This window comes from Leucopleurus acutus (genome assembly GCF_964270905.1).
Source record: "Leucopleurus acutus genome assembly, chromosome: 3".
NCBI classification, from domain to species: Eukaryota; Metazoa; Chordata; class Mammalia; order Artiodactyla; family Delphinidae; genus Leucopleurus; species Leucopleurus acutus.
In genome coordinates, this window is record NC_139145.1 from 115,978,614 (window position 1) to 115,993,395 (window position 14,782).

The 14,782-nt window shown below is 42.3% G+C and overlaps 1 protein-coding gene across 2 annotated transcripts in view; it reads right to left on the reverse strand.

Annotated features, from left to right (window-relative positions):
* Window positions 1-11,175: 11,175 nt before the first annotated feature.
* IQGAP2 (IQ motif containing GTPase activating protein 2) overlaps window positions 11,176-14,782 on the reverse strand; it is a 293,537-nt gene continuing 289,930 nt past the window's right edge. The window contains exon 36 of one of the 2 annotated variants that reach the window (XM_082837226.1): window positions 11,176-12,251. In XM_082837226.1, the coding sequence (XP_082693352.1) occupies window positions 12,138-12,251 (114 nt within the window). In that variant the 3' untranslated portion in view covers window positions 11,176-12,137. The remainder of the gene's footprint in view (window positions 12,252-14,782) is intronic. The other variant, XM_082837225.1, reaches the window with a different exon arrangement.

Consider the following 14,782-nt stretch of genomic DNA (forward strand, 5'->3'; position numbering starts at 1 on the left):
ACGCCCTCCTCGCGCAGGGTCCGGAGGGCGGCAGGGGCGGGCAGACACAGCGCTACCCGCTGGGCAGGAGGAGGCTGCTCGGCGTGTCTGGCGGCGCTGAGCAGGACAAGGGGCGGTGGGCGCGGGCGGGGGCGGGGTGCGGGGCCGCCGGGCCGGAAAGGGCGCCCCCTGGCGTCGAGTGTGCGCCTCGACGCGGCCGCCGCCCGCCGGTCCCTCTGCAGTCTCTGGGCCACCCACGGGGCTCGGCGACCTAGCCGGCCCTCTCTCCCGGTGCCCCGGCCGCCCAGCGCCCCGGCTGCTAGACACTGCCCCGCAACTGAGACGTTGTCTCCTTGGCCTTCGCCTTGGACACGTGAGGCTACCAGTTACTCAGTCTGGTGGGAACCTTTGCTCTCGGGGAGCAAAGACATTGGCAGAGAACCTCCGATCAGGGATGCGCCCCTCCCTGCCCTCGGGCCGGACCTCAGGCCGAGCAATGCGCCGCATTTGAAAATTCGGCGTTCAGCTACAAGTTTGAAAGTGACTTGTGTTTTTGTAATTTGGGGATAGTGAATTTAAAAGTTTATGCTGTAGAGACAGGGTTGCCTGCTGATGAGAAGGGGCTCTTAGCTTTGAACAGAATTCTTGACGTTTCTTACTCGCTTCCCTTTGTTTCCCTACTTAGATATTTCATACGTCGGGCACTTATTTCTTCGACACAATGACTGCGAGTGGATACAATCATCCAGTACCAAGAACAGGTTCTCCACGTTCGCACTCGGGCACGGCTGCAACTTTCTCCCTCTATCCAGAGCTCTCAGCCGCGCTGCGCATCCACCTGCGCGGCCTTTTCCGGAAGGCGGGCGGACTGGGTTTTCCCCACGCGCCGGGCAGTACTTGGGCGTCTCCTGCGAGCGGGATGCCCGGAGGGCGAAGTGCCCAGGTAACTCACACTTTCTGCACGCTGCGACCCGAGTTTAATGGAGTTCGGCCAAATTCAAGTCAAGAGGGGGAGGGCACTCGAGCCTCTGGCTGAGGGGCCCCTGGGGGACAGCGCGGCTGAGGCTCCGCAGGGAGGAGCCCGCAGATTATTTTGTTTAGAGAGCATATCTAGTGAGCGCGTCTTTCAGACCGCAAAGGGAAATGGGTCCCCTCAACGGGCCGTTTCTGGGAAAGTTTACCCGCAGCCCCTTCTCCTCCCAGATGTCGGGGTGTGTTCTGCACCCTGGGTCTGATAAACTGCTATTGAGAGTCACTGGTCAGGTTTCTAAGCTTTTTAAAAAGGGAATTTCGCGCAGTATCATTCCCCAAGGAGAGCCCTGACACTTAAACCAGTGGAGAAAATACAGCAGAGACCATCTCGTTCTTCCCTGTATTCCCCCTCATCATCCTCAGAACACAGCGTCTTGTTGTACATAGAAGTTGCTCAGTAAATTACCGAATAACCCAATTCATTAACGCTATTTTTTTTTTAATTGCTTATTCAATTCTCGGAGGAAAACATATCCAAGAGTAGTTGTGAATCATTAAAATTAGATATTTCTCCATTCTCTATCAACATACTATTTCTTTTTTATCAACCCTAAGACGCCATTGATTTCAAAACGTCATTTTGATTTATGTACCACCAGCAAGGACAACAATGGTGCCAATTAAACTGTGACATACCATTGCTTGTATGCATCTCAATTGCAGGACTGTTTAAACATGAAGAAAGGCCATCTCAGAATCAATCAAATACAGGGTAAAAATATAAAAGTAATTAATATATGTGGCAAAATATTGTAACAGTTCAAGGATATAAAACGAAAAGTAAAAGTGTCTTCAGCCTTCCCTTCTAAGAACCACATCTGCTTGATGACCACTGTTAAAAGTTTCTGTCCATCATTCAAGAGATTGTAATCACATACAAGTATATACGTATGTATAGCCTTAAGAATGGAGTACTCTGACTATACTTTTAAATTTTATCTGTTTCATTGCTGGAAAATGTTTTAACCATTTTCTAAAACTAAAGTTTAAAAGGAATTTTTTTTTTTTGCTTCATTATTAGAACAGCATGTACCTCTAGTGACAAAAAGAGGGCTGCTGAAAGAATGAAATGCTTAAATAAATTCTTTGTGCGCATTAACTAAAGTATCCATTATAGTGGGGCTTCAATACACGGAACAAAGGAGGAGAGTGGAACAGAATGAGGTATTTCTTCCTCACTTTAGTGTTCTCTAAAGATTGTGGATTGCTAGTTGAGCAGCCACCAGAAGGTGAACTTACCTTCAAAAACAGTGGTTTTACATGAAAGGATGCTCAATATCACTAATCATTAGAGAAACAAAAATAAAAACTACAATGAGGTATCACCTCACACCAGTCAGAATGGCCATCATCCGAAAATCTACAAACAAATGCTGGAGAGGGTGTGGAGAAAAGGGAACCCTCTTGCCCTGTTGGTGGGAATGTAAAATGATACAGCCACCGTGAAAAACAGTATGGAGGTTCCTTAAAAAACTAAAAATAGAACTACCATATGACCCAGCAATCCCACTACTGGGCATATACCCTGAGAAAACCATAATTCAAAAAGAGTCATGTAGGGCTTCCCTGGTGGCGCAGTGGTTGAGAGTCCGCCTGCCGATGCAGGGGACATGGGTTCGTGCCCCGGTCCGGGAAGATCCCACATGCCACGGAGCGGCTGGGCCCGTGAGCCATGGCTGCTGAGCCTGCGCGTCCAGAGCCTGTACTCCACAACGGGAGAGGCCACAACAGTGGGAGGCCCGCGTACCGCAAAAAACAAAACAAAACAAAACAAAAAAAGAGTCAGGTACCACAATGTTCATTGCAGCTCTATTTACAATAGCCAGGACATGGAAGCAACCTAAGTGTCCATCGACAGATGAATGGATAAAGAAGATGTGGCACATATATACAAGGAATATTAGTCAGCCATAAAAAGAAATGAAATTGAGTTATTTGTAGTGAGGTGGAAGGACCTAGAGACTGTCATACAGAGTGAAGTAAGTCAGAAAGAGAAAAATAAATACCGTATGCTAACACAAATATATGGAATCAGAAAAAAAAAAGTTTCTGAAGAACCTAGGGGCAGGACAGGAATAAAGATGCAGATGTAGAGAATGGACTTGAGGACACGGGGAGGGGGAAGGGTAAGCTGGGACGAAGTGAGAGAGTGGCATGGACTTATATATATGACCAAATATAAAATAGATAGCTAGTGGGAAGCAGCCGCATATCACAGGGAGATCAGCTCAGTGCTTTGTGACCACCTAGAGGGGTGGGATAGGGAGGGTGGAAAGGAGAGGCAAGAGGGAGGAGATATGCAGATATATGTATATGTATAGCTGATTCACTTTGTTATACAGCAGAAACTAACACACCATTGTAAAGCAATTATACTCTAATAAAGGTGTTATAAAACAAACAATAAAAAACAGTGGTTTTGACTTTTAACATGCACAAGTGCAGATTCCTGGGCGCCATCCAAGACCTATAACATCAGATTCTACACTTTTACAAGCACCCTCAGGTGATGGTAATGTCCGAGGGTTTCCAGACCAAAGTTTTGAGTAACAATATTCTAAGACAGTGTTCTCAAACTTTAGCATGGATCAGAATCACCGGGAAGACGTGTTAAATCCCAGTGCTAACTCCATTTCCGGAGTTCCTGATTCAGCGGGTCTGGGAAATGGACTGAAAATTTGCATTGTTAACCAGATCCCAGGTGATGCTGAGGCTGCTGGGGACACATTTTGAAAACCACTGCTTTGAGAGGGAAAAAGAACTGGATTCCACATACTTTGTATTGCTTTTCGTTAAATGACACAATATTTCAAGCATAGAAAAATACAGAGCCTAATATAACACCCATGGCATTTAATTTATATATATATATATATATATATATATATATATATATATATATATATATATATATAAAATTGTTTAAGCTTTTTCATTTCCCTTTTCTGATTCCATTCTTTTTACCTGCCTGGAAGAGTAACTTTCTTATCCACATTTTTGTATTTTAAGTTTAGTACATTTGTACTTCCCCTCAATTTTTTTTTCTTAGTATTGTTTTGTGTATTTTAAATATTTACACGAAGAATACTTTTGCAGTTTGCATTTTTTTAGATTTACCTGTTTGATACCTGTATATCTAAATTTTTTAAACTATAGTATTGATATTTCCTTGTATTATATAACCACATTTTATTCTTCTAAAGGTATCTATTTTATCTGTAGTTTTGGCCTCACTTTTATTCCTAATATAACTTATTTCTACTTTTCTTCCCCTTGATGAATCTGGCCAAAGGTTGGAAATGACCTTTTTTTTTTTTTTTTGCGGTACGCGGGCCTCTCACCGCTGTGGCCTCTCCCACTGCGGAGCACAGGCTCTGGACGCGCAGTCTCAGCGGCCATGGCTCACGGGCCCAGACGCTCCGCGGCATGTGGGATCTTCCCGGACCGGGGCACGAACCCGTGTCCCCTGCATCAGCAGGCGGACTCTCAACCACTGCGCCACCAGGGAAGCTCCGGAAATGACCATTTTTTAATGCCCATCTTTTTGTTTTGTTGCTTTTATTGCTTAATTTTAGTGTCCTTAATTTTCACACAGGCTTTAAAAATTTTCCTTCTTTCTACTTTCTTTGGATTTACTCTTAATTATCCTAACCTTTTGAACTGATTGCTTAGCTTAGCTTTCACTTCTTCTCCCTGAAATGACCGCTTTGGCTACATTTTGCAAGTTTTGATATGTTCAAATATGCAATTCAGGCCTAAATATTTTGTCAACTTCATTCTATCTTCTTCCATCCATAAGTTATTGGAAGTTTTGACTGGCTTTTTTGTGATTAATTTCCAGTTTTGTGTTATGGTCTGTTGGTGATGTTCTGTTTTCTCTACAAAAGTTCCTGTAATACTTGTGTGCTGTTTAGGGCTTCTTGAAAAAGATATCAATCTCTCTACTTCTTTTGTTCCATGTTACCCATACCAAAACCTTTTTTGTTCCTGGTTTTAGAGCAAATACGTGCAGGTTCCCTGGAGTAGAAAATTGACCCAGCCAGAGATGGCTACCTAACATGTTAATATCCCGTGGAAATGAAATCTCATCATTGCAGCCTCATTCATACTGGAACCACTTAATATTGGTTCCCTGTTTTCATTTCCCGTTTGAACTTGTCTGGCACCAAAATGAGTCACTAGCTATCCTCTCATAGTGTGTTTGGTATTTAGTAGTGTTTTAAAACAAATGTACTATCCAAATGGTGAAAGTTTTAATCCCAAGATCCTATGAAAGCAGTTTTGTTTAAACCCATTAGATGACTCACCTGCTTCAGCTATTCCAGTTACTCCTCCCCTGATTGAAGCCCTCTGAGGACAACACTATATCCCAAAAACTTGCCGTAGTAATTTCGTTTTGGAAGCTAACGGTGGTGATATCCAGGCTTCTACGAAATGAAATCAAGCTGTATGCAAATTAGGTGTGCGATTCTCCAGATTTTGTGCAGATATCTCTATAGTTTTTTTTTTAAATAAATTTATTTATTTTATTTATTTTTTGGCCGCATTGGGTCTTCGTTGCTGCGCTTTCTCTAGTTGCGGTGAGCGGGGTCTACTCTTTGTTGCGGTGCGTGGGCTTCTCATTGCGGTGGATTTCCTTTGTTTCAGAGCACGGGCTCTAGGCACACGGGCTCAGTAGTTGTGGCTCGCGGGCTCTAGAGCGCAGGCTCAGTAGTTGTGGCGCGTGGGCTTAGTTGCTCCGAGGCATGTGGGATCTTCCCGGACCAGGGCTCACACCCGTATCCCCTGCACCGGCAGGCGGATTCTTAACCACTGTGCCACCAGGGAAGCCCCTCTACATTTGTTTTTAAAGCAAACAGTAGATCTGTAATCATGGTACAAGCTAACCAACAGAAGTCCTGCTTCTACCTTTTGTTGATACAAACCTGCATTGGTATTTTGGGTTTAGAAGTAAAGTTAATCTTTTATAATAGGTCAACAATGCATTTCCACTAATTATACCATGGACAGAATGGTAGACTATCCCTGTGGTTTGGGGTGCTCGTAAAGGTCAAATTCAGTATCTGTTAAAAAGCAAACAACAGAAACTTGTTCAAGTTATATAAGGTGAACTCAATGTCTTTCACTTCTCATATCTGTTCATTTCCCTTTTGTAGTAGTGAGGATTCTCCGGAGAAACAGAACCAATAGGCTACATAGAGACGTATGTAAGAGGAGATTTACTATTGAAACTGGCTCACATGGTTATGGAAGCCAAGAAGTCCCACCATGAGCTGCTGTCTGAAAGCTGGTGACCAGGAAAGCAGTGGTATAATTCAATGAGTCCAAAGGCCTGAGAACCAGGGGAAGTGATGGTATAGCTCCCAGTCTGAGACTGAAGGCCCGAGAACTGGGGGGCTACTGGTGTTAAGTCCCAGAGTCTGAAGGGTTGAGAACCAGGAGCTCTGATGTCACAGAGTAGGAGAAGACAGATGTTCCAGCTCAAGAAGAGAGAAAGAGAATTCCCCCTGCCTGCACCTTTTTGTTCTTTTTGGGCCCTCAACAGATTGGATGATGGTTGTGCACATTGGTAAGGGTAATCTTTACTCAGTGTGCAGATTCAAATACTTATCTACCCTGGAAATACCCTCACAGATACACTCAGAAATAGTATCTTATTAGCTATCTGGGCATCCCTTTGCCAGGTCATGTTGACACATAAAATTAACCATCACACCTCCCAATATATTTTAGCTAAGAGATGTTATACTCTGAGGAAACAACAGTGAGGCAACCTAGACAATCTGTATGCGCTATTTTATTTGAAGAGAGCATTTGCACTGTTAAACTGAGATAATCAGTAACTGTCCCATGTATACAAGGGCCAAAAGCCATACTGGGACTCCTGAGAGGTGGTGGCGGTCTCTCTCCTTCTCAACCCCCTGGCAGGATCCGATGCTGGGCTTCCACCTCCCCACCATTCTCAAGGCACTGCCAGGCTCTGGACATACAGCAGTGACTGTAACAGTCTCTGTCCTCTGGAGCTTAGAGGAGACTTAGAAGGCTCTATTTTAACCTGTTACTAGGTCCTGGTTGCAGTAATAGAGGCAATGGATTTTTCAAAAAGCTGATCAGCAGTTAGACCACCCAGTACTCACCAGAATTTCTCAAAATAGAGACAACTTCCACCATTCAGAGTTCTGTGGTTTGCCTCTTGGAACGTTGAGGAGTACCACAAACCCCTACCTAACCACAGTCCAAGTTGTAAAAATCACGTCATGAACAGCACCTCTAATTAGTGCCTGACCACACACACATACACCAACATACACATCATGGTTCTGGTCTTTCAGTGACATAAGGGAGATGTGTGTTAAAAATCAAAATTCAGTTGAGTAAATTTGAAGATCTAATTGGCGTTATTGAAAGGTGCAAGAATGAGGCATCATCCCGTGTAACAACCAGAAAGGCACACGAGGGGGTTTTCATAGGCTGGTGGAGGGTGGGGAAAGAAGGTCTAAGCAGAAGAAAAGAAAGGATTTGTTTCAAGCCAGGCCATCTTCTTTTGGGGGAAGGGTAGTGCAGGGGTCTTTATCGTGCAGATTAGCTCAATAGTGTTGATCCAGAAATTTAAGATTGACTGTTTTAAAGGTCACATTTCTGGGCGGGGTTAAAACTGCAATCAAGTCTTGCTTTGCTGTGATGTGGGTGGAGAGTGAGAATGAGTCCATTTTGGGCTTGTAATTTTTTTTTTTAACGTATGCCATGTCAGACAGTGATCTCACTGATTGGGTCTCCTTCTTCATCACAAACTTCCAAAATATTAAAGTATGCAAAGGCTCGCCCTCTCTTGGAGATCACTAGAGCACATTCTCTGCGAGTAGTTAGAGTCCTGTTAAGTCTTTTTTGCCTTTTTAAGTTCCAGGTGCTAAAAAGTGGAGTTCGGGGCAAGCATGGACCCCCCTCAGCGTTCCAGACCAAAAATCATTTTTGTAACAGTGGAAACATGATCAAACATACATCAAAATACAGGAGTCAGCTATGCAAAAATGAAGTTAGTGTTTCAATTGCTCTGTGTTTTAAAAAGCAAACCCAGTTTTTCCCCTTCTTCCTATGAGTAAGAAAAGCTACGAGCCCTGGGGAGGAAGCTGGTGAACGGTAGCAGAATATGCCACCCCAAAATATGCCTCCTTCTCTGGGTCACTCATTCATCCATGTCCCTTAAAGATCTCAAAAAAGAAGCGGTTGGTAATATCTTCAACAATAACCTCATCTTGGGGGTCAACGGAGAGAAAACATTTCACAGCTTTCCTTGAGGATGTTGGCATGATAGAAAGATCTTTCTCCATAAAAATAACACTCAAGCATGTCACTCAGTGCTGGAGCAAGTTAAAACGAGCCCCGCCCCCTTTTTTTTCCAGATAAACAAAAACTGAGACAATTTATTGTTAGCCATCTTACATACTAAAGTTCTTCAGTCTGAAAGAGAGTGACCCTAGACAGAATCCACAAAAAAGACAAAGTATCAGTAAAGGTAATTTAAGACAAGCCCCTTTTTGAGAGGCTGTGAAAGGTTGGCTTTTACCTCCAAACATCTTTCCTTAATTTTGTCTCTTCCTGTACATTTCCACTAAAAGTCTTTCCTAGAGCACGAAGAAGGAAGCTTAACGTAACTCCTACCTCCTCTCAGTTCCTGTTCCTCACCTAATGCTAGCTGTAGGGTACAGGGAGGTTTATTCTCAAGGTGAAGCTTTACTGTATGTTTATTTGATTCCTTTTACAGAAGCCTGTAGTAAGGGTAATACATTAAAACACACACACACACACACACACACACGCATCTACAAACTGCTGAGACAACACTGTTTCAAGGTGTCCTATGTCAAAAATCTGTATAAGCCTGAAGCAATCACCAAAGTAGCAGATTCTACTCTTTTAAAATTTGAATTTTCCAAATTCTGTCAAGCTTACCTTCAAGTTTAGTGTGCCAAATGAGCATAAGCAAACTGTTTCTGAATACGGGGTAACCTCCGTGGAAAATAAAGCCTGTTGAATGAATGAACAGAATACAAAGTATTGGAGTGAGGGGGGTCCAGCCCGAGAGTCTGGATTACTGTTGTGGCAGAGACAGCTGATTGGTCCCCAGGTATCACTGTTCCCTTTCTTTACAAATAGAACCACCTCCCTCTCTACCCCTGGGTTTTAATTGGGCGCATGACTTAGCTAGGAACTTTACTTCCCAGCCTCTCTTGCAGCTAGTCATGGCCATGTAACTGAGTTTTTTTTTTTTTTTTTTAATTTATGTATTTTATTTTTGGCTGTGTTGGGTCTTCGTTGCCATGCGTGGGCTTTCTCTAGCTGTGGCGAGAGGGGGCTACTCTTCTTTGCGGTGCGTGGGCTTCTCACTGCAGTGGTTTCTTGTTGTGGAGAATGGCCTCTAAGCGTGCGGGCTTCAGTAGCTGTGGCACATGGGCTCAGTAGTTGTGGCTCATGGGCTCTAGAGTGCAGGCTTAGCAGTTGTGGCACACGGTCTTAGTTGCTCCGTGGCATGTGGGATCTTCCTGGACCAGGGCTTGAACCCGTGTCCCATTGGCAGATGGATTCTTAACCACTGCGCCACCAGGGAAGCCCCATGTAACTAAGTTTTGGCCAGCAGACTGTAAACAGAAATAACATATGGAGCTTGAAACAAAACGACTTGCCCCGGACTTCTTTCCCCCTTCCTGCCAGCCAGGAATCAGTGACAAGGACAGAGCCAACTGGCCAGCTTGGATCCCTGGTAACTTGTGGGACTGCTCACCTGCCTTTGAGAAAACAAACTTCTACCTTGTGTCAGCCACAGCGTCTTGGATCTCTTGGTCCCAGCAGTTCACTCTTGAAGGGGAAAATTTGCCATCCCCACAATATGCCTCTCTGGTAGAAGGATTACTTTGAGCTAGTTATTTTTGAAAAACAGCAGATATAGGAGAAGCTCTGAAAACCAAGTAAAGTTACACTCTTTTAAAAGACATTTACGTTTATAAGGGAACTCTCCATTCGTTAAGGGTGTTTCCTTCTCTGAACAAGGAAGAGTGACTAAATCTCTGGAAACTCTTATCAGTGGAAAAGGCAGAGGCTGAAATCTGCATAACTATACCCTCATTTACTCTGCTTTGCCTGATTACCTCCCCTAACTGCTCCCCCCATCGTCTTTTGCCTTTAGCTGGAGATGGTATTTAAGGTGGTGGCTTGGGTCATTTGGGGGAGCAGGCAAAGCACAGTAAGTGAGGGTATAGTTAGGCAGATAGTTCCTGTGTGTCTCCCAGGTATATAGGAGGTATATGCGTCATTAAACCTCTCTTTTTCTCCTGTTAATCTGTCTTATATTATGGGGGGAGGTCTCAGCAAAGAACTTAGAAGGGTAGAGGGAAAATTACTTTTCCTCCCCATAAACTATACCCTAAATGGCACAGCTGTAGATGTTGACCCTTAAACAGTGTGAGGGTTAGAAGCGCCACGCCCCACACACAGTCAAAAATCTGAGTATAACATATTTTTTTAAGAATTTATTTTTTATTTATTTTTGGCTGTGTTGGGTCTTCCTTGCTGCACACGGGCTTTCTCTAGTTGCGGCGAGCGGGGGCTACTCTTTGTTGCGGTGCGCAGCCTTCTCATTGCGGTGGCTTCTCTTGCTGCAGAGCACGGGCTTAGTTGCTCCGCAGCATGTGGGATCTTCCCGGACCAGGGCTAGAACCCGTGTCCCCTGCACTGGCAGGCGGATTCTTAACCCCTGCGCCACCAGGGAAGTCCTGATTGTAACTTTTGACTCTCCTAAAACTTAACTACTAATAGCCTACTGTTGACCTAAAGTCTTAACCAATAACAAACTCTTAACATATATTTTGTATGTTATATGTACTACGTACTGTATTCTTACAATAAAGTAAGCTAGAGAAAAGAAAAGGTTATTAAGAAAATCATAAGAATACATTTACAGTACTGCACTGTATTTATCAATACTGTAAATTTATGTCATCTGTTTATAAAACAAATCTGCCAGTAACTACATTAATATTGTCTTATATGATATAAAACACTGTAGATGTTATACATATTATTAACACCAGATATCAAAACTAAAAAGATGTGGAAAAGAAATTCATGGTTTTTTTACAGTTCTTTATTGAAAAAAATTCATGTGTAAGTAGACCCATACAGATCAAACCCATGTTGTTCAAGGGTCAACTGTACTTCTTTTCCCCCAAAGTCCCACCAAGAACCTTCTCCTACCCACTAAATGATTTGGATTTATTCAGACAGAAGTCAAATTAATGTAATTCAGTAACATTTATTTTACATAAAACAATTTTCAAAGAATACATTTAAAAACCATCCAGATACTGATTTTATTGCATTACAAAAAATTGAGAGGCACAATTGAAATATTCAAATAAATTGTGAGGGGTGGAGGTGGGGTGAGGCCTACGATCTCTATCCACCTTGTTCCTTAGTCATGAGAGGCTCTGGGTCCAAGAGTCTCTACCATGAGGCAGTAGTGCACTTCATTACGTAGGAATAAATCACATAAAATATATACTTTTATACAGAAAGTGTTATTGTACTGTCACTTTCAATTACTTATAAAAACTTCACTTTGAATTGCACAAAAGTTTTCTTTAAAATCGATAACTCCCAGAAGGTGGGGCTTAGAACCAAGTATCTCTCTAAATAATTCATTACAAATAATTCAGGTTCCATTTCTCCACAGATCAAAAAAAAAATCTATGAAGACTTACAGTATTCAAATGGGACATTTAAAAATTTTTTTATAGGAAAATAGGTTTACACATTTGTCCCTAATCAGCTAAAGTTATTTTCTCCCTACTTTAAAACAAATCACAGAATATCCAAAGTTTTAAATCAGAGTACCTGCACCACAGTATAACGTGGCAGTGTTTACGTTAATTCATTTTGTGTATCATTCTACTGCAGTATCAGATTATCAAAAAGGCACATGGGTACATTCTTCGGAACGGTTTTGGTCTTTAAAAAAAAAAAAATCACACGTTTATAAGCAGTAATTTCAATCATGTTTAAAAACAAAAATACTAAACAGATTCATTTCCTAATCCAGGTGATACAGAATCCATGAGATTTCTTCAGGCACTTCACTTCCCATAGAATTTCTTGTTCAGCAGGTATATGAGAAGGTTTACATTCACTTTAACCTTATCAAACATTTTCATCACAGCTACTCCTTCATACTGCATCTGAAGTAAATCCTGAAATTGTAAGGAACATCAATCACACCTCCAATTTGACATTCCCGCATTTAAAACACATTCTAGAAGACTGTTGACAGCAATAAGATTCGGTTGACCTAAGGACCTCGGTGGGGATTCTTACACTTCAGTGTGCATTAGAATCACCTGGTTTAAAAACACAGGCCAGTTAAAACAGATTGCTGGGTCCTACCCCCAGGAATCTCTGATTCTGGATCTCTGGGGTGGGTCCCAAGAACTTGCATTTTAACAAGTTCCCAAGGGATGATGATATTGTTGGTCTGGGTGCCATAGTTTGAGAATCACTCACCTCGATGAAAGAAAACAGATTTTTAGAATTGATAAGGACTTTACGAGAGAAAACCATTACCGTTAATATTAGACATAGAATTAAAAGTTTAATTATAATTGAAAAACTCAAGACACAAATGTTACAGCAAGATGAGGTATATCCTTTAGAAGAGCCAGGGTTTTCTAAGGTGGAGTGAGACAGTTCATTGAGGAGGAAAAAGAATATTAAAACTCCTATTTTTATTTTTTCCTCATTTCTTAAGCATGTACATTTTCTATGTATTTTATAAAGTAGATTTTGAGTAAAGTGCCAAGAGCATGTATACTTTATAAATAAATAAATATAGAGAAATACGGAGAAATGCTCTATTTACTGAGGAAAACTGTGAGAGTGAAATTTGGAGACCACTGTACAAAGCAATTCGTTCCGATCTAGACTACTTCTGTTCCTGTATTCTGTTCCTCATTCTCAAGTAAGTTTATCATTCTGTTTCATTGCTGCTGTATAAACAAAGAAAAATTAATAAAATTTCCTTCGTTTATAAATTAATAACTGGCTCACACCAGCCAAATGCATGAGACTAAGCAGTAACATTTTACAACAACACAGGACAGGGGGGCTTTGCCAGATAGAAGATGTCATTCCTGAACTGCCCTAGACTCATACCCGGGTCTCATTGTCCTGCTTCTAGCGCTGGAAATTTCTTGCTTCTCAATGATAATGCCTTGTGTCCATAACAAGCAAGGCCACCTGCAGAAGGTGGAGTCTTCTTTGAGAGAACTTGGGCTCTTGCCGGCTTCCTGCTCCACTTTCTCAATTATCTCCAACTGCACTCAACTAAACCCCTCCATTATTTAGATATGCTTCTGGGATGGAAATTCCATAGGGAAGTGAAGTCCTTTCATCAAGAATGGTTTTGCCTATTAAAGCGTAGTGGAGATTCACTTTTCCTTTGGGAAAGGCGACATCTGTCAAAGAATCTTGGAAAAGAACGAAACCAATATGGTTAAACTGAGAAGGAATCATGTATGGAGGGGAATTAGCTGGGCCCCCCATGGGGAACAGAGGAACTCTGATTGTACTTGCGGTTGAAAGACCAGATTTTAGTCTTATCTCCACTATTTGCTATCTTACAACCTTGCAACATCATATAACTTCTCTGAGGTTCTGTTTCCTTGTGTGTAAATTGGGGCTGACACTGCCAACCCCACAGGCGTGTTATTGGGCATATGAGATCAAGAAGTCTGCAAACACTTTGTAAGCCACTCTCGTCTGGTCAGGAACAACTGGAATCCTGTGAGAGAGGCAGCAGTGTAGAGAGATGAAGAGTTTGGATTCCAGCGGCCCTTCCATAACGTGCTCTCTGAATCCCAGTTCTTCATCTGGGAAAGGAAGAATACCAAGACTGCAGCCCTCCATAAACACTGGCCATTGTTTATATAAGCAGAACATCTTCTCACACCTTCCTGTTATGTATATGGCTACAGGATATAATTAGGATATCATCTTTAGGAACTGAGGAAAGAGTGGCCTGTAGAAAACCTAGAAGCATAATGTTAGAAGAAATCTCCCTTTTTGTCCTCTTAGAAACAAAGTCCTTGACTCCCACTGAAGACCGGGCCGTCACATTTCTCTTTGGTAATTTGCTTCATATTAGAATTGTCTGAAAGCCATAAATTGTGTGAAAAGATAAGTCTGACTTTATGTCTGACAGCTATTATATGCAGGGCTGGCTCTGTGGGCATTCGACCTGTGCATGGTCCCATGATTAGAAGAAGGGCCCTGCACTTAGTTTAATGCTCTGCTGTCATCATCTTGAAATTCTCACCAATTTCGAGTAAGGGGCTCTGCATTTTCATCTTGCACTGAGCCCTGCAAATTATGTAGCTGGTCCTGATGACATGTCAATGACTGAAAAAAATCTGGAGCATAATAGCCACCTGCATACAGCTAAGGAGTAACAGTTTACAATTGTGTCTAAATGAATGGTGTGAACAGCTAATCCTACTATGAAACTTTTAACAAAGGAGCAAGTGAAGCTTGGTGTTTGCATAGTGTTAAAAGGAAGTCCTTGGAATTCCTGAGACCTCTCTAAACAGGTGTCTCCTGGTCACTTGTGATTCATCTGTTGTTGAGTTGATGTTTATTGGGCTTGGATCATTTCCTTCTTGGCAATCACATGATACGTTTTTGCTACAGAAGAATCACTAACCAAGGCATATCACCACAAGCACACTCT